The sequence below is a fragment of the Bos taurus genome, chromosome 14, assembly GCF_002263795.3.
Source record: "Bos taurus isolate L1 Dominette 01449 registration number 42190680 breed Hereford chromosome 14, ARS-UCD2.0, whole genome shotgun sequence".
Lineage (NCBI taxonomy): Eukaryota > Metazoa > Chordata > Mammalia > Artiodactyla > Bovidae > Bos > Bos taurus.
In genome coordinates this window covers 24,344,710-24,369,905 of record NC_037341.1, presented here as the reverse complement: position 1 = coordinate 24,369,905, position 25,196 = coordinate 24,344,710, and the positions used below count along the sequence as shown (strand labels likewise).

Genomic DNA, 25,196 nt, shown 5'->3' with positions numbered 1-25,196 from the left:
CATGGACTGCAGCCCACCAGGCTCCTCTGTCCATGGGATTTTCCAGGCAAGAGTACTGGAGTGGGGTGCCATTGCCTTCTCCGAAATGTGTGCTAAATCCTCACAAATAGAGGATTTTTTAATAAACTTTATATATATAAACTTTATTTATTTATATATTTTTTAAAAGATTTTTTTATGTGGACCATTTTTAAAGTCGTTATTGAATTTGTTACCATATTGCTCGTGTTTTATGTTTTTTATTTTGGCCACAAGGCATGGGGGATCTTAGCTCCCTGACCAGGGATGGAACTTGCACCCACTGCATTGGAAGGTGACGTCTTAAGCACTGGGCCACCAGGGAAGTCCTAGAGTTTTATTTTGGAGAGGGGAATATCCCTATTTCTATTCTCCCAAAAGTCTATACAATTTTTATGAGAGGAATAAAACAACTGAAATCCCAGCTGCTATTTCCAGAGGTTCTCCCCATCTCCCTCTTCTTTTCTAAAAGGCAGTGAGCCAGGTCAGGTTCTTGTTGGCGGCTGGCTCTCCCTGGCCCCAGTAGACCTGCTCAAGGTCAGCCTTGCCAGTTTCGAGGAGCCACCCGACAGGCCTGGTGTAACCTGAGCTCGGTCGGAGTCACTCGCCTGGCAGAGAGCTGATGTGGGAAAAGGCAGAAGTCAGAGATGAGGGCATGAAAGGTAGATGAGTCAGGGACAAGAACTAGATTCCTTTCTGCAGATGACCAGCTTCGTGAGACACTGAGATGGAGAAGAAGTGATGTGGAAAGCTAGCAGGTATGCCCGGTCAGGGCCATTTAACACACAAACAAACGTGCAAGGTTGTTTCTGCTGCCAGCAATCTCAAGTCCCCAGCACTCACGCTCTAAAGGAACGAAACTCCATCCCGAGAGGTTTTGAGAAAGGTGACTTTCTGGGAGAAGACTGACTTTATCAATTACTTAAGTTTGATTAAGATAACAAGCAACTACAACCAAAGGGAACATTATAACTTACTTCCTGAAATTCAATCACATGAATAATGCACAAAGGTTGGTGGCTGTGTGTCCCCAGAAAAGTGACTCACATACACATTACACAGGAGCACTGAGCTTCTAGGCTGAAAACACTCAACAGTTTGACCCAAAGAACATGATAAGGTCATTTTATGCCTGCCTTTTCTCTTTTAGTTTCCTTAACGAAGGGACCACTTTCAAAAAAAAAAGACCCATCTTGTACTTTTAAAACGTAATAATCTTAAATGAACCCATCGAGGAGTGGTGAGAAATGTTAATGACAATAATAATACATATTCTTCATAAGGCGACTTATTTGGCATTTGTAAACTCAGAAAAGAACAAAGTTTTAACAAACTTTACAAGTGACAATAGCCTAAAACAACTGAAAACATTTGTACAATAAGACAGAAACTATGCTTTTCATAGCAATCTCTAGAGTACTTTTTGTCTGTTTCTAGCTTAGCTAAGAGAAAACTGATACAAAAACAATTTAAAGTAACTAGCACACAATGGGAGAAGGCAATGGCACCCCACTCCAGTACTCTTGCCTGGAAAATCCCATGGACAGAGGAGCCTGGTGGGCTGCAGTCCATGGGGTTGTGAAGAGTCAGACACGACTGAGCGACTTCACTTTCACTTTTCACTTTCATGCATTGGAGAAGGAAATAGCAACCCACTCCAGTGTTCTTGCCTGGAGAATCCCAGGGACGGGGGAGCCTCGTGGGCTGCCTTCTATGGGGTCGCACAGAGTCGGACACGACTGAAGCGACTTAGCAGCAGCAGCAGCAGCACACAGTGACTTGGCATTATTTGAGAATTAGACACAGGGGCCCAGAGCCAGAGCTTACAACCTGGCGACACCGTGTTAATGACTGACAGGGTTGACTCCTTTCTCATCTCTCCGATGCAAGATCTGGCCAAACAGTAATACTGACAAAGCTAAAGACAATGATGTCTGTGAAGGTAACTCACTATCTCCTCCAGGCAGCCTATCCAGGAGGCAGGAAGAGTGGCCCTACTCTTCCAGGCCTACACGTGCCCTGACACTTCCCGTGGCTGCCATGTGACCTTCTCCAAATCCTTAGGAGTGTGTCTGTATTCTTACTTGTGATGTGGGTAACTGAGGCTTGAGGTGAAAGCCACTGGCAGGGCCAGTAAGCGGAGGAGCTGTTACACCTGTGTCTACTCTGCCTCCCATGCCCGGTACTTTCCTGGTTACTGTGCATGTGTGTTCAGTCGTGTCTGACTCTTTGCAACTCTATGGACTGCAGCCCTCCAGGCTCCTCCATGGGATTCTCCAGGCAAGAATACTAAAGGGTACGGCCATTTCCTCCTCCAGGGGATCTTCCGACCCAGGGATCAAATCCACACCTCTTCTGTCTCCTGCACTGGCAGGCAGGTTGTTTACCACTTTCGTCACCCGGGCAGCCAATTCCCTTACTGTCAGGAGCCAGCTGTTGGGTGGAGGGGAGAGGGATGGTACAGGGAATCATAAGAGGGATGAAGACGCCCCTTGTTGCTGGGGACTTGTCCTGCTTTTAGCACTTGAAAGTCTCATATTCCAGAAAACTCTGCACTTGAGTGCAAATCAAGAGGGGTGGGTTCCTAGAACAAGTGGAGTTGGGAAGACAGGTTCTGTTGGAGGCAACCTCCATAAAACCCACCTGTGAGCAGGTGCCTTTCTATGACCTGGGGGCTGGGAACAGGAGACGCTGAGTTTCCTCCAGCCAAAAGGAGCCCAAGGCTTTCATGTCAGAGCTTCTCACATCTGGGATAAGGTGACATGGTGATAACATTGGTGGATTTCAGGGTAGATCACTGATACGTGTTGTTGGCTTTTTCTTGAATCTCTCTTTCCACACATTGTAGAATTCCACTAGGCAGGAGCTGATTCTTATCTGTCAGCCTGAGTTAGATGCTGAGACTGCTGGAGGCCAACACCATCTACCCAATAAAGTTCTGCATGATGCAATAATAAACAACTATAAAATGCGTGGTATGCTGTCCAGGTAAAAAGGTGTGTTACATATGAATGCTGGCAATGAAACCAAAGCACGTGGTCACTTGGAGACATGGACACCAAGGCTCAAACTTAGTGATTTCATAAGGGTTGCTTTCACCACCTGTCAGGTCCCTGCAGACCTGTGTTAACCAGAGAGCTGCCTCTCTTTCCTAAATATCCCCAACCTCATTTGGTGACGCTGGGATCTCAGTCCCTCTGTCAAAGCGGAGGAAGCCCCTAGACACTGATCTCTGCTCAGCCACTTCCTCAGCTCCGTCATGAGAAGATGTGTCTGGATATAGGAAGCTTCCACGCTCACCATCAGGAAGGAATCTGGTAGTGGTGTGGACGTGGGACAAAGCACCCAGCAATGTCCTTTATGTTGTTGTGTTATTCTTCAGTTGCTCAGTCATGTCTGATTCTGCAACCCAATGGACTGCAGCACGCCAGGCTTCCCTGTCCTTCACCATCTCCTGGAGCTTTCTCAAACTCATGTCCATTGAGTCAGTGACGCCATCCAACCATCTCATCCTCTGCTGCCCTCTTCTCCTTTTGGTTTCAGTCTTTCCCAGGATGGACACAAACATTCCATCCTCCAATACCTGCCCCACCCTCTCGGCCTGTCCCCTGGTTGGCATCGAGGTTCTGCCCTCTAGACGTGACTTCCCGTGGGAGGCTGTCCCACAGAGATCTCTGTGTCCCAAACCCCAGGGTACTTGCTGCTAGCCCCACAGCATTAGGCCAGCCAGAAAGCAGCACCTCATTCCCCAAGTACATAGTGCTTCTCACTGTTCATTCATTTCATTTTGTCTTCAAATTCATGTACTTCCAGATATGAGGGAGATTACTAGTAACTATTAATATGACACAGCCCTTAAAAGACTGTAACTGCCAGAAGACATGTCAACAACAACATGGAAACCCCTGGGAAAGGAAGTCATCATTACTCTTATCAATATTTTTGGTCCTGCAGGACCTCAATAGCGGAATGCCTTTTTTTTTTTTTTTGCCAGATAGCAAAGTATCTGAAACCTCTGTCTCTCTGTCTTAGTGCCATACTGACATGGGTTTCAGAGAGAATCAATATCTTCTGCTCAGAATGGATCAAAACAAAGCAGTTGACTTACCTGAGAGGGGAATAAGTGTTTGCCCAGTTGCAGGCAGGAATCGCAGGGAATCCTTGCTCCCTTCAAGTACTCTCCACTGCACGAAATAGCTAAAAATAGAGGCAAAAAAGAGACGGCTATTGCTTTTCTATTTGACAAAAATAAGCAGGCTATTAACTGTACACAATAACAGAAAACGACAATTCTTTTAAAACTTGGTCAATAACCTTGAAAGAAAACAATAACAAACAGGGAGGTAAACCTAACTGCGCTAGTTCTTCTATAACCATTTCATTTACAAGCTCAGTGTTCTTGCTTTGACAACTTTTGCAAGGACATATTTAACCACAGACAGCAAGTATAAAGGTGGTGGTGGTTGTTGTTTAGTCCCTAAGTCGTGTCCAGCTCTTTGCAACCCCGTGGACTGTAGCCCGCCAGTCTCCTCTGTCCATGGGATTCTCCAGGCAAGAATATAGAGTGGGTTGCCATTTTCTTCTTCAGGGGATCTTCCCAGACCAGAGATCAAACACACATCTCCTGCACTGGCAGGTGGATTCTTTACCACTGAGCCACCAGGGAAGCCCCGAAAATCTGTCTAAATTCCGTCAAATGTAAAAGGAGAGCAGAAGGCCTTAATCATAGTAAGGTCAAACAGAAGTGTTATATTCCAAGCCCAGGTTTTACGGGCTTCTCTTTAATGACCACATACAAAATAAATGATTGAAGTATATAAAAGAGCTAATTAAACAAGTAAAAGAACCAACAGGCATCCAATAGCAGATGATGACTCCTGGCAATGCAGGCAGTTTCAAAAGCTATCCCTGAATTACTAAGAGCACAACAGTTAGGAAGGTATTTTGAGATTCCTTTAAGAAGCATTTCTATTTCTTTATTTTCTAAAAGATTTTTTTCATGTGGACTATTTTTAAAGTCTTTATTGAGTTTGTTACAATATTGCTTGTTTTTTATGTTTTGTTTTTTTGGCCATAAGGCATATGGTATCTTAGCTAACTGACCAGGGATCGAACCCACACCCCCTCCATTGTAAGGCAAAGTCTTAACCACTGGACCACCACAGAACTCCCAAGGATGCATTTTTAAATTACTGGATATATTAAAACTTTTTTTTAGAATCCCACATGATATAAATCTATCAAAATAAAAATACTTTCATGCAACAATCTAGTGTGCATTCTGAGAAGCAAAAATAGGAGGAAGAAAAGACATGATACTTTCTATTTATGACATTTATTACAGACCACAAATAAGACCACAAGTGATACTGAGTGCACACATGCGTGCTGAGTTGCTTCAGTCGAGTCTGACTCTTTGCAACCCTATGGACCACAGCCTACCAGGCTCCTCTGTCCATGGGATTTCGTAGGCAAGAATACTGGAGTGGGTTGCCACGCCCTCCTTCAGAGAATCTTCCCAACCCAGGGATCGAACCCACATCTCTTTTGTCTCCTGCATCTGCAGGCAGGTTCTTTACCATTAGTGCCAACTGGGAAGCCCCTAGAAGAGGCCTAATGTCTCCAGGCCAGGTTTTGGAGTGTCAACCCTGCAATATAATGCCAGACTCCCTTCAGTGCTTTTTTTAAAAAAAAAAAAATTTATTTATTTAATTTAGCTGTGTTGGGTCTTGGTGGCTCTGTGGCACGTGGCATCCGAGTTCCCCAACCAGGGACTGAATCCAAGTCCTGTGCATTGCAAGACACAGTCTCAACCCTAGGACCACCAGGGAAGTCCCTCCCTCAGTGCTTCTGATACCAGAGTTGCCCAGGGAACCAGCCAGAAAGCCACCTGCAGGTACAACTCTGCAGCTCTTCACGGTGTCGACTGACCATTCCTCCTTTCTTTCCACTAGAACTTTCAGACCCTGTTCACCTCAGCTTCTTTGTGGAACATCAAGTTTTACATGGAAGGACTTTTCACTTTTAATCTGATTATCATTTTTCCTACTGTGATTATAAAACTCTAAAAGAAAAAGTTACAAAGCATCACTTATATAAGATAATGCTTTACTTTTAAATTACTATATGTTTTATACTCTAGTTCATGCTCACAGACCTATTTTTGGTAGGTCAGAAATGTCAATCATCAATAAAGAGCTATAGAATTATAAGAACAAAATGTTCAAGTGCCTCAGACACTAATTTTTACTTCTTTATCTCAGAAATACATAGATTTCCCTTCTTGTAGTTAAAAAAACTTAAGATGTGATTCATCTGAAGATAAAGTGCAGATTTTGTTACTTTGCAACAACAGAAATAACAATTTATTTGGTGCTATCAGAAAAGAAAAATGCCCCTTTAGTGTATGTTAAAAGATCTTCTAGGATATCATAGTAAATCACTACACAATATTCACACACTGTTATATTAATGTTTACATCTTTAATAAGTTCCTTCTAGACACAGCAAGTCTCAGGATCCAAGCCTGAGAGTCAGCATCAGCCAGAACTACCTCCCTTGGCTTCCTGTGATGCAGAGCCTAACGAGATGCTCGCAGGGAGGTTCACAGGGAGTACGTTGGGCAACAATAATTTACTTTTAAGACAGTCAACTTCTTAGAATGCTCTAAGGCCAAGGTAATTTAGGAAGTGTTTTATGAGATTCAGAGAAGGAAAGGGGAGAGACAAGGATGGGATCACATCAATTAATTCCTCCCCAAGTGTCGGTCCAAGCCCGTCTGTGGGTAGGAGGTTACTTTCCACATCTGCACAGGGAGCAGGTCAGGCAAAAATGAAGAGGCAGGCGAGGAAGAGCAAAGCCAGGAACTGGACCATGCCCTCTGCCCCCTCTACGCAACCTGGTGAGATGTGACCAGGGGTGTGGTTTCCATTATCGGGGCGTCCGAAGAGGAAGTCAGAGCTGGCTGCAGGGGGACTCCTCCACTGACCATCTCACCAGACACAGTATCTCAAAACTGAGATGCCGGATGACAAGGAACCGCATCCAACTTATTACAGACAACACCCTATCACCACAAACGACAAACTTTCCCAATATTCCTTGTTCTTTTTTACAAACCATTATGTGGGAGAAAGAGTATGCCCCAGGAAAGGATTAGGGAGGGAATTTGCAGGGGCTGGGAGGTATGGGTGGGGAGGAACCCACAGTTAGTATTCTGAAGTTGTCCTCCACCAAAGAACACACTGAACGCCTTGAGCCAGATTACAGCTTCAATTCAAAGCAATTATTTTAACCAGATTCTTAAATGGCAATGTCTGGCTTTTCAGGAGTAGGGAGATAATTCTTGACGGCTTTCAGATACCAGCAGGGTTCTCCACCGATCCTAGACGCATGGTGGCAGTCAGCCAGCCGTGTGACTGGTGACTCAATACACAAGTTTCTGTGGTCTCCACCGTCAGATACAGTGAGGACATCAATTTTTAAGTCTGGGGGCTAAACAGTGGCAAGGGGGCTCTTTCCCAGTAAAATAGAACTCCACAGAGTAGCTGTACTCTAGATACGCTGAAAAGCAAACACTTGGAGTGCATTTGCTTGCGTTTCTTTAAGCTCAGCCTTGGCTGTTTAAATATTTCCTCCTTCCCAATGCAACATCTTTATTACAGAATTCAAGATTATTTACTGTTTGATTTGCAAAATCATCCAGGCAACCACAAACAGAAATTTTTAAATGTTGTCAAACATCAAAGTGGCAAGAACCCCACCTTCTGTGATGTCAACTCCCCATAACAACATCCCTGTTAAACAAAGCCTGAGTCAAAAATTCTGTCTGGCACAGGGCAAATACACACCTTGCAGTGTCTCTGGAAGAATGGGATATGCAAACATCCTCTACAAGAAAGAGGCTTCATGAAAACTACATAAGGGGAAACAAAGAGAACCCATCCAAAATGAAGGCTGCACAGATCTTTGAAGAAACAATAGAGGTTACTTCTGAAGCTGAGACCCTGCGCTGACACCAGGAGGGCCACGGCTCTGTCCTAATTAAAGTGTGATTCTCCGAACTCTCCTCCAGGGCTCATTATTCAGGAGAGTCCGGACCCGTGCAAACAAAGTCGCCCGGGTACCAAAACGCACCTCCAGAGACACCTAAATGGATGCAGCGTCGGGCTCCCCCAAACAGCAGAGAAACCAGTAAGATTTGCTCCCCAGCACTTGCACTCTAGCATCCAGGTAAAAACAAGATTCCCGCACGAAGAAGCTGGTTGTTTACCAGTTCAGCCTTCTCCGGGAGAGCATATTTGAGACGGAACGCTGGAGGGGTGCGTGATATTAACAAAAGCAAGATCAAATTAAGCAGATGACATGATGAGCACGCTTCATTTCATGCATGGCCGTGTTTTGCAGGCGAGATAAAGATGCAAAGTAATTACCATGAGCTGAAACTTTTTCCCTGAGCCCTTTCAGCAGCCGGTGACTGCCCTGCTCTCACAACAAAGACGACCGCCTTCTCCTGGGTGCCCGATTCCTCCTGTAACGTTACCAGCTAAGCACCTCGGCCGTGGCCAGGACGCAGCGGAGTATTTCTGTATCCGTGTCTCCAATGCAGCATAAAGAGTTCTGTGGAAACCTATCAAACCGGCGAGCAGCACGGCTGGCAACCAATGAGGAGCGGCTGGGGCGGAATCCGGCACATGCTCTCTGAGGCTCAGCTGTCACCAGCGTTTAGCAGGCTGCTAATCTAATTATAGCTAGTTTGCTAGCACAGAGCGACCAGAGCCAAGCGCAGGAGCAAATTAAATTTTAATAAATGAAACCCTGCAGACAAAATCATCTTGATTCCTGTCACTGTGAGGATTGATGGGTCACCTTATAAACCAGAAGTGGTTTTTAAAGTGCATTCTTGTTTTTCTTCCAATCTAGAGAAACAAAGAGTGGTTAAATCAATGTATGGTATGACCAGCTTCCTTCAACTTAACAGATTCCAGAGAATATGAAAAAGAATGTGTATATATATAGGTATAACTGAATCGCTTTGCTGTACAGTAGAAATTAACATGACACGGTAAATCAACTATACTTCAACAAAATAAATTAAAAAAAAACTTACATTCCAAACAATATGAAAAAGAAGATGTATATTTATGTATAATAACCACTTTGGTACAGTTGAAATTAACATGACACTGTAAATCAACTATACTTCAATAAAATAAAATTTAAAAATAAACTTAACAGATTCCAAAGGATATGAAAAATTAAGTGTATGTTTATGTACAACTGAATCTCTTTGCTATACAGTAGAAATTAACACAACCTTGCAAATCAACTGTAAGTGTGTTAAGTCACTCAGTCATGTATGACTCTCTGCGGCCCCATGGACTGCAGCCCGCTAGGCTCCTCTGTCCATGGGATTCTCCAGGCAAGAATGCTGGAGTGGATAGCCATTCTCTTCTCCAGGGGATCTTCCTGACCCAGGGATTGAACCCTGGTCTCCTGCATTGCAGGCAGATTCTTGACCATCTGAGCCATACTTCAGTGAAATAAATTAAAAAAAAATAAACACAGATTTTAGCACGGAGGAATAAATAATAAATTCAGTAGTACGACAATATTAGTGGTAGTGGTATAAAATTGGAGTTTTTATTTACCTTGATAAGCAATTTGCCACTTATTTGTCCTAAAGTGCTAACTAGTCTCTCAATATAGCTTGAAATACCATGTAAATTCCCACCCATCCTGAGAATGTACTAATCAAGGTGTCAAAAATCATCAATTTGACTACAGTGATGAATAATAATTCAGAAGCACAAGATATGGAAAAGGGGGACCAGAAGTCACTGTAAAATAAAAAATTAAAGAAATCTGCCCACAGCACAATTTCTTGGTAAAAATAGCTTCAGAAACTGAATCTCGTGAGAGGCATAGGAGAAATGCATGGTTTCCAACAACCAGGCTATTGGGATCCGCTATTCCCTGCTGTGTGACATGGGGCAAGTGACTGGATGTCTCTGAGTCTCAGAGGCAATAGCGGGAAGTATCTTCAGCATCATTGCTGGGAGCTGTGAGCACTCAGCGCTCAGCGTGGACATTGCACAGAGCAAGTTATAAATTAAGCTGTTATTCATAGCAGCTATCTTTTCACAACACCACGGTGTCTCCCTCCTTTCCTGGTACCAGACTACTCTAAAAAGAAGTATCTAAACTTCTCCAGGGCACAGCTTTGTCAGAAATACCATTTAGAAATAATCAATGGGAACAGAATCTAGAAAGATGGTACTGATGAAACGATTTGCAGGGCAGTAACGGAGACACAGACACAGAGAACAGACTACAGACATGGTGGGGGGAGGAAGGAGAGGGTGGGACGAATGGCGAGAGTAGCATGGAAGCATATACACTACCGTATGTAAAACAGATAGCCAGCGGAAGTTTGCTGTATGCCTTGGGGAACTCAAACCAAGGCTCTGTAACAATCTAGAGGGGTGGGAAAGGGTAGGGGGTGGGAGGGAGGTTTAAGAGAGGGGACATATGTATACCTGTGTATAATTCATGTTGATGTATGGCAGAAACCAAAGCAATATTGTAAAGCAATTATCTTTCAATTAAAAATAAATTTAAAAAAGAAGTAATCAATGGTGACAAGCCAAGAGCAGACTTGATAGCAGACAGAACCATTACTGGTATTCACTGTACTAACAAACATTATTTCCCCTACTTCTTTTTGGATATGTACTATTCACTAACCTCAGCTGACTCTATATGAACCAATCTCAAAAGGAATTGTTGGGAAATGAGGGTTTATAATTTCATTTTGTGAATGATTTGTAATATAGATTAAATGCTATTATAAATCTGAAAAGGGCTTCATTGGTGGCTGAGATGGTAAGAAATCTGCCTGCAATGCAGAAGACCTGGGTTCAATCCCTGGGTGGGGAAGATCCCCAGGAGAAGGGAATGGCAATCCACTCCAGTATTCCTGCTTAGAGAATCCTATGGACAGAGGAGGCTCGTGGGCCTCCATGAAGTCACAAAGTTGGATATGACTGAATGACTAGCCACATACATCTGAAAAAGTATTTTCAATGGAATATAAGTTGAGGTTTGTAATGAGGAGACTGATTAAATTTTAAATGACACATTTATGTGAAAAGGGCTCACAGCGGAGAGGTTAGCTAGTCAAATGCAACTTTTATCCTTGTATCTATTTATTTATTTGTTTTCCCTTCAAGTCATTTTTTTCTTCCAATATGTTCCTCAAAATTAACAGTCTTCAATCATATTAATCAAATCTCTTAAAACTTCTTTTTTGTAACTCCCCTAAATCGGTATATGTTCTACCAATCCAAGTTCCAATCCAATGATAACATGCAAACTTCTCATTTCTGTAACTTTGCTGTGTTTTGGTTTTTCTTTGAAAACTTTTACAAAACACTGACATGCTCCACCTGCCTTTAGCACATGCATAATGTTTGTGAGGTGTAGCAGTAGTACGTGTGTGCTCAGTCATGTCTGACTCATTGTGACCCCTTGGACTGTAGCCCGCCAGTCTCCTCTGTCCATGGGATTTCCCAGGTAAGAATACTGGAGTGGGTTGCCATTTCCTTCTCCAGGGGATCTTCCCGATCCAGTGATCCAACCTGCTTTTCTTACATCTTCTGCGTTGTTAGGCGGGTTCTTTACCACTAGCGCCACCTGGCATTATGATTTGCTGTGAGGAACCAAATCCTCCCAGAGATTAATTAGTAGCTGTGGGGGAAAAAAATTACTATGGGACATCCTTCATCCTTCCCTCTTTGGGTACCACAAACTGTATGAGAATAATCCAAGGGAAGGAATACCATGGCCCATAAATGTCAGAGCAAAGCACAGAGACTCCTGGTCTATATATCAAAGAGTGAAAAACTGTGGAAATGTAGATATAGACACCAACCGTGAGAAAATATGACAGACACAAATTTCTTTAAATGACTGTCCCAGGTGCTACTTTGCAGCAGCGCCTGCATGGATTATCAAAGCGCCATCATCATTATCAGGAGCTAAAACTCCAAGAGGAGTTGGCTTCAGTGATTTGGCCTAAGGCACAGATCCCTGGAGGCTGCCAGCATCCAGCCTGGTACCACTCGCAGGCATTCATCTGGGAATGCCAACAGCTCTGCCTTCCTCTTCATGGAACAGACTGCTGGCTCAAAAAGGGGCACTTTTAAAAAGCTGTTCGATTAATTTGTCTCATGCCTGTTTGGTGTAAGACATTAAACACACTTTGTAAGAGAAAGAAGCAATAATCCCTTCTTAGGTCTTATCTTTCAACACTGAGAGCCCATATATTAGTTCTAAACTGGGTAACAATTAATTGCCGATCATTCTTTCTTTAATTTTTGGCTGTGCTGGGTCGTCACTGCTGCGTGAGGGCTTTTCTCTAGATGCGGCGAGCAAGGTCTGCTCTCTAGCCGTGGGGCACAGGCTTCTCACTGCGGTGGCTTCTCTTGTTGGGGCACACAGGCACTAGGGCCCTTGGGCTTTAGCAGTTGTGGTGCATGGTGCGTGTTGCTCTGTGGCATGTGGGATCTTCCCAGACCATGAGTCAAACCTGGGTCCCCTGCAGTGGCAGGCAGATTCTTAACCAGTGGACCACCAGGGAAGCCCTGCTGATCATTCTTATTAGCACTCTTCTGGGGGAACCTAGAGCATTTTCTTCCAATGGTCCTCATTTCCTAGGACTGGTGAAATGAGATGAAATAGCAGGGAGCAAGGAGACATAAGGATTCAGGAAGGAGTCCTGCAAGGAGGCCGGTTCTGGAGATACTGACATGAGGCTTGCTTTGCCTGGGCGGTAGCTGTCACCACATTAATGTACAGAAGCCCTGGGTACCCCCGTACAAAGATCTGAAACACACTGCACCGTCTCTATGCTGACGATCTAGGGCAGCTCATAGCTGCTTGGGGAGGGACTTCCTAGGACCCACCGGCCTGGCATGGTGGACGGCATGAGTCAGCGATGCCTGACCACAGTGCCAAGATGGTGGGTGGTCTCCCAGGGACCCCCTCCCCATTTCCTGGGGCCTGTCTGCCGTATCCCCCTAGTACAGATTTACATGGTCCCAACCTCTCGGGCCATTTGTCACTCCAGCCCGCCCAGTAGGCCACAGAGGGCAGTACTCTGGACTTTGAAATGGCTTTATCACAGGTCAGTTTTTCACTGGATCAGCCCAGGGATGCCTGTTTCCCTGAGAGTGAGCCTGCTTCTCAGGCCTCAGAGTAAGGGATCACGTGGTGGAAGAAGAATAAAAAAGCTTTTATGTGGAGGCCCACGTGCATTTGTGTGTGCTTCAGTCGTGTCCTACACTTTGCGACCCCATGGACTATAGCCCGCCAGGCTCCTCTGTCCATGCAATTCTCCAGGCAAGAATACTGGAGGGGGTTGCCATGTCCTCCTCCAAGGGACCTTCTCAACCCAAAGATCGAACCTGTGTCCCTTCTGTCTCCTACATCGCCAGGCGGTCTTGACCACTAGTGCCACCTGGGAAGCCCTTAAGTGTAGGACTAATCCTCAAAAAGATTTGTTAGTTACTCAGTCGTGTCCAATTCTTTGGGATCCTGTGGACTGTAGCCTGCCAGGCTCCTCAGTCCCTGGGATTCCCCAGGCAAGAATACTGGAGTAGGTTGCCATTCTCTTCTCCAGGGGAACTTCCCAACCCAGGCATTGAATCCAGGTCTCCCACATTGCAGGCAGATTCTTTACCATCTGAGCCACCAGGGAAGTCCTCAAAAGACTTACACACATAATTCACATCTGCTGTGTCTCATTCATTCCTTCTGGCCTCTAGCACCTGGGGCCAGCGTGTGGAAAGCCCGAGTGCCAACAGCTTGGTGATTCCATTTTGCTCCTCTTTTCACTAAAACCATGTCAAAGCTATGGTTTATCCAGTAGTCATGTATGGATGTGAGAGCTGTAACATCAAGAAGGCTTAGCACCAAAGAACTGATGCTTTCAAACTGTGGTGCTGGAGAAGACTCTAAGAGTCCTATGGACAGCAAGGAAATCAAACCAGTCACCTAAGGGAAATCAACCCTGAATACTCATTGGAAGGACTGACGCTTGAAGCTGAACCTCCAATACTTTGGTCACTTGATGCAAAGAGCTGACCCACTGGAACAGACCCTGATGCTGGGAAAGACTGAGGACAAGAGAAGGGGACGACAGAGAATGAGATGGTTGGATGGCATCACTGACTCAATGGACATGAGTTTGAGCAAACACCAGAGATAGTGAAGGACAGGGAGGCCTCGTGTGCCGCAATCCATCAGGTCACAGAGAGTAGGACATGCCTTAGAACCTAAACAACAGCAACAGCATGGTTGGTCCTACACATACACAAAATGAATTATTAATTTTAATCCATGGATATATAATTAGATATACAATAATTATTATAATCTAATACTTAGATGGGAAAGAAATGGCAACCCACTCCAGTATTCTTGCCTGGAGAATCCCATGGACAGAGGAGCCTGGCGGGCTACAGTCCATGGGGTCACAAAAGAGTCGGACATGACTTAGTGACTACATAACAACAAACAATAATTAGATATAATAATAATACTTAGACATTATTATCTAATAAGAGCTATGAATTAGGTGGCAGAAGTTGTCTTGAGCTTAAAAGCTTCCCTTCCATTCTCAGATCATACCAAGTTTCCTGAACTCCACCAGGCATTTTTAGGTTTCGAATGTGTTTTCCTCATTGGTAATCTCCATCCTCCCAAAAGGACCCAAGATTAGACTCCCTCTACTGACCATGGGATAATTCCTACAAAACCTTCAATTACAATAAGTGGATTAATGTCCTAAATATCAGCTCTGTCTCTTGAAGTGGAATGCCTACACATTTCAGTCAAAAGCAGTTTTCTACCGTTGTAAACAGTTCTATAAAGTATCAGTACCAGTTCTGGAATTCAATTCTATGTGTATTGTCCAAAATCAAGACATATAATCTTGCATCAGTAAGGCTTTTACTATTTTAAGCAAGAGCTTCATAGAAGAACTTCAAGTATGCATGGCATGAATGTTCATAAATATATTTTAACATGACTAACTTTGAAAGATTAGACTTTTATCCAAACAAAAGTGTAACTACAGAAAATAATTTGGATGAAATTCATTTGGGGTCTTTATGAAACTTTTAAAGTCAGTAGAGACCAAAGAATGAATTTGAGTAAACTCCAGGAGATAATGAAGGACAGGAAGCCTGGAGTGCTGCAGTGCATGGAGTTGCAAACAGTTGGATATGACTGAGCGACTGAATTACAATAACGACAGAGGTCAAAGAGTAGCTGTCTTGAAAAGGGCCACAGCAGAATCTCAGAGGTTACATCCTGAAGGATACTCCTTGGGAGAATTACATTGCTAGAATAATACCATCATATGCTTCTCACCTTTTGTCTCATTATTTTTTATCCCAGTCTAGCCATCTTCCGGGCTTCCCAGGAACCAGTGCTAAAGAGCCTATCTGCCAACACAGGAGACGTGGCTTCAATCCCTGGGTTGGGAAGATTCCCTGGAGAAGGAAATGGCAACTCACTCCAGTATTCTTACCTGGAAAACGGACAGAGGAGCCTGGAGGGCTACAGTACATGAGGCGAAGAGAGTAGGACATAACTTATCGACTAAACAACAGCAGCCACCTTCCAGCTGGCAACCTTAGATAAGTTACTTAAGTCCCTCAGGCTTGAATTTTCTCATCTGTACCGTAAGTATGATGATGCTGTGTAATAAAATGAGTTAATATACACAGAAAACATGTAGGGAATGCTCAGCGTATTGCAAACATTATTTAAGTTCTCTCCACTTGGCTGATGGCAAAATTAAAACATCCAGGCCAAATGGTATTAACATAATTAGAAAAGCTGACCCTCTTAAGAAAAAGGACTAGATAATAAAAACAAATAACCATATACCCTGAATACAACACAGATGGGAAATGCTATACTGTTAAGAGTTTATTAATAACATCTAGAAATTATGAACCTTATACAGGCGTAACTTTTTTTCTGGGATAATCTGAAAAAACTTCTTGAAAATTTTACAAATGTGTATACATTTACCCCTGGCCACTCACTTTGAGAAACTCATTCTAAAGAAATAGTTGGGATCAAGTGCTAAATTACAAACCATTCAGGATATGTGCAAATAAATGCAAGTAAAGAATTTATCACAGTATCCTTTATTATAGAGCAAAAAGAAAAGATCATTCAACAAGAGCCATTACATAAATGATGGTGTATAAATAAAATGAATGGAATATTTCATTTCAAAGCTATTTCAAAGTTATACTCCAGAGGAATATTTATTAAGTGGAAATATAGCTGACTAAGTGAAAGTGAATCGTTGAAGTTTAAGTGAAAGTTGAATCGATGTATATTATCCTACTTTTGTTAAAATTATTTCTGTGTATATATGCACAAATTTCTGTGACTATATATGGAGAAAAAGTCTAGGGGCAAATGTGAGAGTGAGAGTAGTTTTTATCTTTGCATGGTCAACTTGCCTGAACTTTAAAATGCTTCTACTGTGCTCTTACTCGGAGAAGGCAATGGCAGCCCACTTCAGTACTCTTTCCTGGAAAATCCCATGGATGGAGGAACCTGGTAGGTTGCAGTCCATGAGGTCGCTAAGAGTCGGACATGACTGAGTGACTTCACTTTCACTTTTCACTTTCATGTGTTAGAGAAGGAAATGGCAACCCACTCCAGTGTTCCTGCCTGGAGAATCCCAGGGACGGCTGAGCCTGGTGGGCTGCCGTCTATGGGGTCGCACAGAGTCAGACACTAGTGAAGCGACTTAGCAGCAGCAGCAGGAGCAGTGCTGTTACTAATGTTGAACATAACTTATTCTTTTTGCAATTTTATTAAATTTAAATACCATTTTAATTTTTTTTTTCGGCTGTACCACACAGCATGTAGGATCTTAGTTCCCTGACCAGGGATGGAACCCAGGCCCCCTGAAGTGGAAGCACGAAGTCTCAACCACAGGACCATCAGGGAAGTCTTTGAACATAAATTTTCAATTAAAACTTGATATTTTTCCCAACTCCTACCCAAGAAAAAGAAAAAATGACAGGAAACAAGTTTTTAAGGAGTGGTTCCTCTAACATCTCAGGCTCCGAGGTGCCTGCTGCCTCCCCAGGGTCAGTGACTCTGTTCTCCTGGCAGTATATAGGATACAACTCAGCTTTGCTAACCAGCTAGCAAGTAGCAACTTCAGTGACCATGATTCTGATGTGCTAATTGTTCTGAGCCAGAAGTCAAACCAGTAGAGTGGGAACCAAAGGTTCAGCCTGGATTGTCAATCTGTTGATGCTTATTAGGCATTAGAGCCTCAGCTGACGCTGGAGCAAGGACTCACTGCTCACTACGACTCAGATATTCCTTTCCTAAGTCATCTGGATAATTCTCTCCTTTTACCTAAAGGCACCCTTATGTACTTAAAAGATATGTCCAGGTTCAAATGCCTGGAAAGAAGCCAGGAAGGTTCAGTGATGGAGAAAAAAGAAAAGAATTTCTTTGGATATAAAGGCAGAAACATTAGCATCACTGAAGATTGACCAGAACTCTGGCAGGTTTTGGAAGCATGGACTGCCACTCCTCCAGTGAGAATTAAGTTTAAAATAAGGTAGAGCAAAGCAGGGGCCTCCCAGATAGCTCAAAATGTCAAGAATCTGCCTGCAATGCAGGAGACCTGGGTTCAGTCCCTGGGTTGGGAAGATCCCCTGGAGAAGGGCGTGGCAACCCACTCTAGTATTCTTGCCTGGAGAATTCCATGGACAGAGAAACCTGGCAGGCTACAGTCCTTGGGGTCGCAGAGTCGGACATGACTGAGTGAGTGACTTTCACTTTGAAAGCAAAGCAGTCACCTTTCAGTATGTGCCTAAACTGACTATTTTTACCCTCACAGTTTAAAAAGTCTTGCAAATCACAGCTCAGTATCATTAACAGACAATGGTTCCAAGGTTTTGTTAGAAAGATATTTCCATTTATGTGTGTAGATTTTACAGGCGATTTTGTTATATCTGGGGACCAGCTTTTAAAGTTCTACAATAGAAATTAAAGTGCAAATGGGATTTACTTAACAGAAATTTGCCTTGAAGCAAAGTGAGCTCTGTTCTACCTATACTGGTAAGTGTGTAATTACCTGTATGTCAAAAGTCAAGACTTTTTTTTTCCTTACTGAAAATAATCACCTCCCAGTTTCTTTTTGACTGTGAAGTTCTTCATAAATGGTGACTGGTTTTCTGAATCTAGATTGCCTAGATTCCTCTTATTTCTATTTTCATACGTAGGGATCTTTTCTAAATTTCCTTTTACAGCAAAGAATCAACTTTTCATTACGTAATCCTGTTCAAGGCAGGGATAACACTTAGGGAAGCTTTTTCATTTAACAAGTGTTATTCTCCTGGAAAGGCTTCCCCAGTGGCTCAGCGGTAAAGAATCCACCTGCAATGCAGGAGACGCAGGAGATGCTGGTTCAATCTCTGGGTCGGGAAGATCCCCTGGAAGAGGAAATGGCAACTCAGTTCAGTATTCTTGCCTGGAGAATCCCATGGACAGAGGAGACTGGTGGGCTATGGTCCATGGGGTCGCAAAGAGTTGGATACGACTGAAGCAACTGAGCACGCATGCATTTTCCTGGAAAGTTTACCACTCAGTGATTTGAGCAGAAAAAATACTATGTTCTTCAAGAATGAGGAAGAACTTATTTGAAGCGAAAGAATCCTTTGAAAATATGACCATCTGAATAGTTTCTAAGTAAAATCGAAAATCTGTGTCACTTATTTAAGGTTCTTGCTTGGGTTGACAGTGTGCGCTTTATTGACACAATAAAGGAAACTGCTGTCCCTCCCAAGAGAACTGAAGAGTCTGTACATTTCTGGTGATGCTTGAAAGTCATTTCTTCAGATGTGGGTTCTGTCTATGCAGGGCACCTTTCCTAAGCCCAGTATCAGTGTATCGGGTAGAACAAGCACCTGGAAAAGATAAGCTTCACTGCATACTACCTTTATCATGTGTATGTTATTAGCTTTGAAACTGGAAGTGATTTGAAGGACATTAATTCCCCTTAAAGGAAACTTTCTTGGGCTTCTCTTTCACTTTATTTTCAAAGTCAGATTACAAGCTAATTTAAATTTCAAGTATTCTGATTACATTCCTCTTGAATGACTGCTCCTGATCTTTGCCAAGTCAGTGTTCCCATTCAGGGAGAAGCTATTTTAATTCTACTGCAGGCAGGTCTCCTAACGAAGAGGAAAGTTTAAATTCCTCTTACATGGAAGCGCACATGATGAATGCTTTTTAACACAAAGTCTGAGTCAAGACTACACAATTGGCTTTCTTGAACTAAATTATATAGAAGGCTTTTAAATGAATATCGCAGAAATGTTCTGCCATAGGAATAAATGGCATAAAGCTCCTGACAGATTAGTGTGAAAGCACTATAGGGGTCTACAGGGCAGCAACAGGAACTGCCCACCTGATATCTTGATGGTATTTTGCACCTTGTATAGGTTAAAGAAACTTTGGAAGTTTTAATCATCTTCCTCCAAAGGGGCAAGCATAATCTTCAAATTTGCTTTCGGTGTTGTTTAAGAACAAGAATAATTTGAATATGTGATGCAAGTTAGTACCTGGCTTTAAGATGGTACCTGGTGTTCCCTTATCCTGAGAGTGGGGGGTGGAGGAGAAGTGGGTGGTTCTTAGTTCATTTTATTTTGTCTACAATGGGCACGGCTCATCCACATGAAAGAGTGGAATCCTGGCTGGTCTGGGTGAGATACACAGGAAACCTTATAGGCCTTGCTCTTCCATCAGTGGGATGGATGGTCCAACTGAGGAGAATCAATACTTGGGCCTATGGAGATGCTCTGGTTGAGAGCCAGGGTCCCATAGAGATGAAGGAAAGACCTTCTGCCCCAAACCCTGCCCTGGGACAGGCCAGGTGAGGAAGGAGAGAGAAGGAACATCTTTTTGATGTGTTATTACAACTTTTCTTAAAATGTCCTAATTCTCAGCAATGGAACATATACAGAATTTTTTTCTATTATTTTCATTTTGAAAAATAACTTAATTTCTGTCTTCCCCAAAGATGCTGATGCTGTGTACCTTTCGGGAGGATCAAACAAACAACCAAACAAAACAAGCCTCTGTGGGGAACCAAGAAAAAGCAATCCTAAAGCACTGCTATTTTAAACAACAGTGAGGCTCAGTCGTGTGAAATAATTGGAATTTCAGTCAATCTACTGTTCTTCCCAATTTACTAGTTTTGGGGCTGCTCTGTAGTCGGTGCTCACTCATGCCTTCATATGTGTTTCTTTTCAGCATGACTCTATGACCTAAATTGCAGTGAAATGGAATGTATGACACCAAATTTCTCATGTCTGAACAAACTGAAGTCATCCAACTGCAAAACACAGTCCACCTGCAAAATTCCTGTCAGTCATCCATCAGTGATATTCTGCATTTGGTGGAAATGTATGCCACAGTGATGAACCCACAGCGTAATTGCCCTGAATTCCAACTGATAAGAAAGGATCATCCTCCCAGAAAAGGATGGGAAGCTACTAAAGATGCTGAAATTCCAACAGTGTCATTTAATGAGAATGAACAAGTTAGATCAACAAGGCAGAAGGGAGAGAGAGCTCAGAAACAGACCCACAAAATTACAACTGACTTTTCACAAAGGAACCCAGACAATTCAATGAAGGATGAAAAGCCCTTTTAACAAATGATGATGGGACAGCCAGATACCCATAAATATTGACCTAAGATAGCTCAGAGACCTAAAAGTTAAAAACTAAAACTATAACCCCTCTAGAAAAGGACATAAGGGAATATTTTTGCAACTTTGGGGTAGGTAAAAATTTCCTAGAGTCACAAAAAAACACTGACTGTAAAAGAAAAAACTTATCAAATGGTCTTTAAAAAGTTTTTTCAACTTCTGCTCATCTCATCAAGACAATGTGAAGAAAATGAAAAGGCAAAATGAGAGAAAATATATCCTTTACATAAATGTAAAAGAACTTTTAGCCAGAAAAATATTAAAGAACAACTAATCAATAACAAAGGACAATCAAAATGCTTAAAAAAGGCAAACACTTGAACAAACTCTTTGCCAAGAAGATACACAAAAGACCTGGGAGTACATGAAAAGTTGGTCAAAGACATCAGTCATGAGGGAAATACAAATTAAACCCATAATAATACACTATTCCATAGTCACTTAACTTACTAAAAATAAAAGACAATAGCAAATGTTGGCAAGAATATGGAACAAACAGACTGTCACACACTGCTAACAAGAAAGTCTGAATTAACCAAACACTGATCCTGATTATCCATCAATTTCATTCAGGGGTATTATCAAAGGTAGAAGAAAATAAATATCCATAAAAAGACTCATTCAACAATGTTCAGGTAACTTTACTCAAAACATCCAACTGGAAACAATCCAAATGCTCAGTAACAGAAGAACAGATAAACAAATTGCAGGACATAATGAAATAAATATTACTCAGCTACTGATACAAAAAGGATGAACTTCAAAGACATGATGAATCTTGACATGTTCTGGGATGAAAGGGACTAGTATGAAGGGTATGCACTGGATGATTCCATCTACGTCAATTTAAAAACACGTAAGACTAATGTACTTGGCTTAAAGCTCAACATTCAGAAAATGAAGATCATGGCATCTGGTCCCATCACTTCATGGGAAATAGATGGGGAAACAGTGGAAACAGTGTCAGACTTTATTTTTTGGGGCTCCAAAATCACTGCAGATGGTGACTGCAGCCATGAAATTAAAAGACGCTTGCTCCTTGGAAGAAAAGCTATGACCAACCCAGATAGCATATTGAAAAGCAGAGACATTACTTTGCCAACAAAGGTTCGTCTAGTCAAGGTTATGGTTTTTTCAGTGGTCATGTATGGATGTGAGAGTTGGACTGTGAAGAAAGCTGAGCGCCGAAGAATTGATGCTTTTGAACTGTGGTGTTGGAGAAGACTCTTGAGAGTCCCTAGGACTGCAAGAAGATCCAACGAGTCATTCTAAAGGAAATCAGTCCTGAATATGCACTGGAAGGACTGATGCTGAAGCTGAAACTCCAATACTTTGGCCACCTGATGCGAAGAACTTAGTCATTTGAAAAGACCCTGACAGTGGTAAAGATTAAAGGTGGGAGGAGAAGGGGACCACAGAGGATGAGATGGTTGGGTGGCATTACCAACTCGATGGACATGAATCTGAGTAAGCTCTGGGAGTTGGTGATGGACAGGGAGGCCTGGTGTGCTGCTTTCCATTGGGTTGCAAAGAGTTGGACACGAATGAGTGACTGAACTGAACTGAAGACTAATTTATGGTGACAAAATAGAATAATAATTTTTCCCAGAGTGGAAAAGGGAGATCTGTTTAGAATTTACCTCCCAAAACCCCATATTGTATTAAAAATATAGTCTTGCTACCAAGTTTTGAAAAAGGTTTATTATTGACTTGACATCCTAATGAAATTACATTTCAAATTCTTTTGAACCGTTCAATATCTCATTTATGTGTATGTATAGTATGCTGTGTATACACTGAGAAAATAATGATGACTCTATTCTTCATGATTTTAAATGACAGTTAAAGTTTACTCATTTAATATTGTACCTGTTTGTGTGTATACTCAGTCATGTCTGACTCTTTGCGATCCCATGGACTGTAGCCCACCTGGCTCCTCTTCCATGGAATTCTCTAGGTAAGAATACTGGAGAGGGTTGCCAATTCCTTTCTCAGGGGATCTTCCTGACCCAGGGATTGAATCCATGTCTCCTGTGTCTCCCTCACAGTAGACAGATTCTTTACCACTGAGCCACCAGTGAAGACCCAGGAGGTAGTAAGATGACTTTTACATCCAGTTTCACTCCCCAACTCCTCAGGTCTCACATCCAATAGTGTATATTGAAACCAAACAGAAATATTTTTAAACTGAGTTGAAGTTCTGGAGAGGGAGAGAAAAATATTTTAAGTCAGGCCAAATATTGAACAAACATTTATAATAAAGCATAAAACTCCCTGAGATGCAATAATTGAAAATATTTTCCTGGAGCACCAAGCCCACTGTTGGGAGCCCTTGTCCTGCCTCTCTGAGGTCGCTGTCCTAGGGATCGCGTGGAAGTCCCATGTGTGTGCCCGGCTCCACGTGTCCATCTCCAGTTCACCTCCTCCCCTGACCTCAGGACTGCCAAGTACAGCACCTCCAGGTCTTCCCCCGTGGCGAGGCCCTCCCTGGTCCCCGTCTGCATCAGTTTCTGTTGCCGTGTAACAAGCACCCACCCACCTCCTATTGCACAGTCTCTGTCGAGGCGTGGCTTAGCTGCGTCTCCCAAGGCTGCCGTCAAAGTGTGGTCTGGGCAGCCTTCCTCTGCAAAGCTCAGGGGCCTCCTTCAAGTTCCATGGTTGCTGGCAGAATTCAGTCCCTGGAGGCTGGAGCACTGAGGCCCCAGCTTTCCTACTGGCTGGGAGGGCCATCCTTTCCTCCAAGATGCAGCTCACAGCTCCCTTCTCCAAGGCCAAGAGGAGGATCTCTATTGCCAAGACAGAGTCTTACATGAGATAACCCAGTAGTCACAGCAGTGTTATTCATCCTCTCACTGTATGCCATTAGCCCCACCCACCCAGCACAGGGGTCATCTCAGAACTCTGCCAACCATGCCCCCTAAAATGCCAGCACCCACTCCCACAACACACACATCTACTCATCTCCCTGCTTTATTTTCCTCTGTAGTACTTAACAGTTGAAATAACAAATATTTGATATATTTATCTTCCGTATTTCAGCTTCATCTCACTGAAATGTAAGCCTCACGAGGGCAGAACGTTTGGTCCGTTTTTCTTTACTACTATATCCCCAGCTTGCAGAAGACTACCACCTGGCTCAGAGCAACTTATCAGCAAATATTTATTGCATGAATAAATGGTTTACTACCTAGGATTGCCTGAGAAACGTCAGCATCTCAACATCTCCAATTTTACTCCTAAGCACAGATTTCTGCAACCTTTTCCCACTATAGTTAGTTGCCTTACATCAGAACTTTTAGCCACAAAAGATCAAGCTAAACGTTATCTTTTCCACAGCTGCAAAGCTATATAGTGGTATTTTATTTATAGTTTTATCAGCCAACTATGTGGTGAGAATGCCACACTAAATATATGCAAAAACCACCATTTTTAAGCTTGTGTGAAAACAGATATGTTTAATGTCCGGTTCCCAGGATCAGAGATGACTTCTGTTTGTTTGTTTTTTAATCTTAAAAATAATCTTTGGTCAAACAGTGGAGAAAATAGGAAGTAAAAACCAAGGTCCTTTGAACACTGACTCCAAGAAAACCACAAGTATGTGACTAAGTCCGTGACTGAAACAAAACAGAAGTACGGTGTTTGCAGGCAGTGAACACAACTGTGAAATCTGTATCTGACTGCAGACTTTTCCTGACGTCCAGACTAAAAACCTCTTACATACGGATGTGTGTGCTAAGTCACTTCAGGCATGTCCAACTTTGGGACCCCATGGACTCTAGCCTGCCAGGCTCCTCTGTCCATGAGATTCTCCAGGCAAGAGTCCTGGAGTGGGTTGTCATTTCCTGCTCCAAGGGATCTTCCCAACCCAGGGATTAAACCTGCATCTCTTATGTCTCCTGCATTGGCAGGCAGGTTCTTTACCACTAACACCACTGAGAAGCTCTTAACGTAAGTACAGCTTCCACTAAAAGTAACCGAAGAGCACTCAGCTGATCACAGGTCAGGCAGGTAGATTGTCTCTTTCATCTTGTTTGACTTTCCCTACTCTTGTTTATTTTACTAGCGCTACTACTACTAATGCAATTCAAGGAATACAATAAATTTTTAAATCTCCCTTGCCAATGATAAATGAGCATTCACTCCTGCATCCCTGGCTGGTTTCTCTTCTGCCTTCTCTCCTCTAACCATATATATGGTTTAATCTGCCCCAAATAGTGATTCTGGCAAGTCTCTCCTCTGGTTATGAATACAGGGTGGCTCCCTACAGCCTCGCTCCTCAAGTTCATGGTTCTCCCTAGGACCTCGCTTGTTAAATTCCTCACCTAGGTTAGGATGTAGCCTGGATCGG

General features: G+C 42.9%; 1 protein-coding gene across 4 annotated transcripts in view; it reads right to left on the bottom strand.

Moving 5' to 3' along the window:
• FAM110B (family with sequence similarity 110 member B) overlaps positions 1–25,196 on the bottom strand; it is a 141,906-nt gene that overhangs the window by 63,773 nt on the left and 52,937 nt on the right. For 2 of the 4 annotated variants that reach the window (XM_025001775.2, XM_025001777.2), the window contains one exon: positions 4,127–4,215. In XM_025001775.2, the coding sequence (XP_024857543.1) occupies positions 4,127–4,215 (89 nt within the window). Of the gene's footprint in view, positions 1–4,126; positions 4,216–8,450; positions 8,735–25,196 lie in introns of those variants that run through there. The other 2 variants (XM_025001778.2, NM_001077018.1) reach the window with 2 other exon arrangements.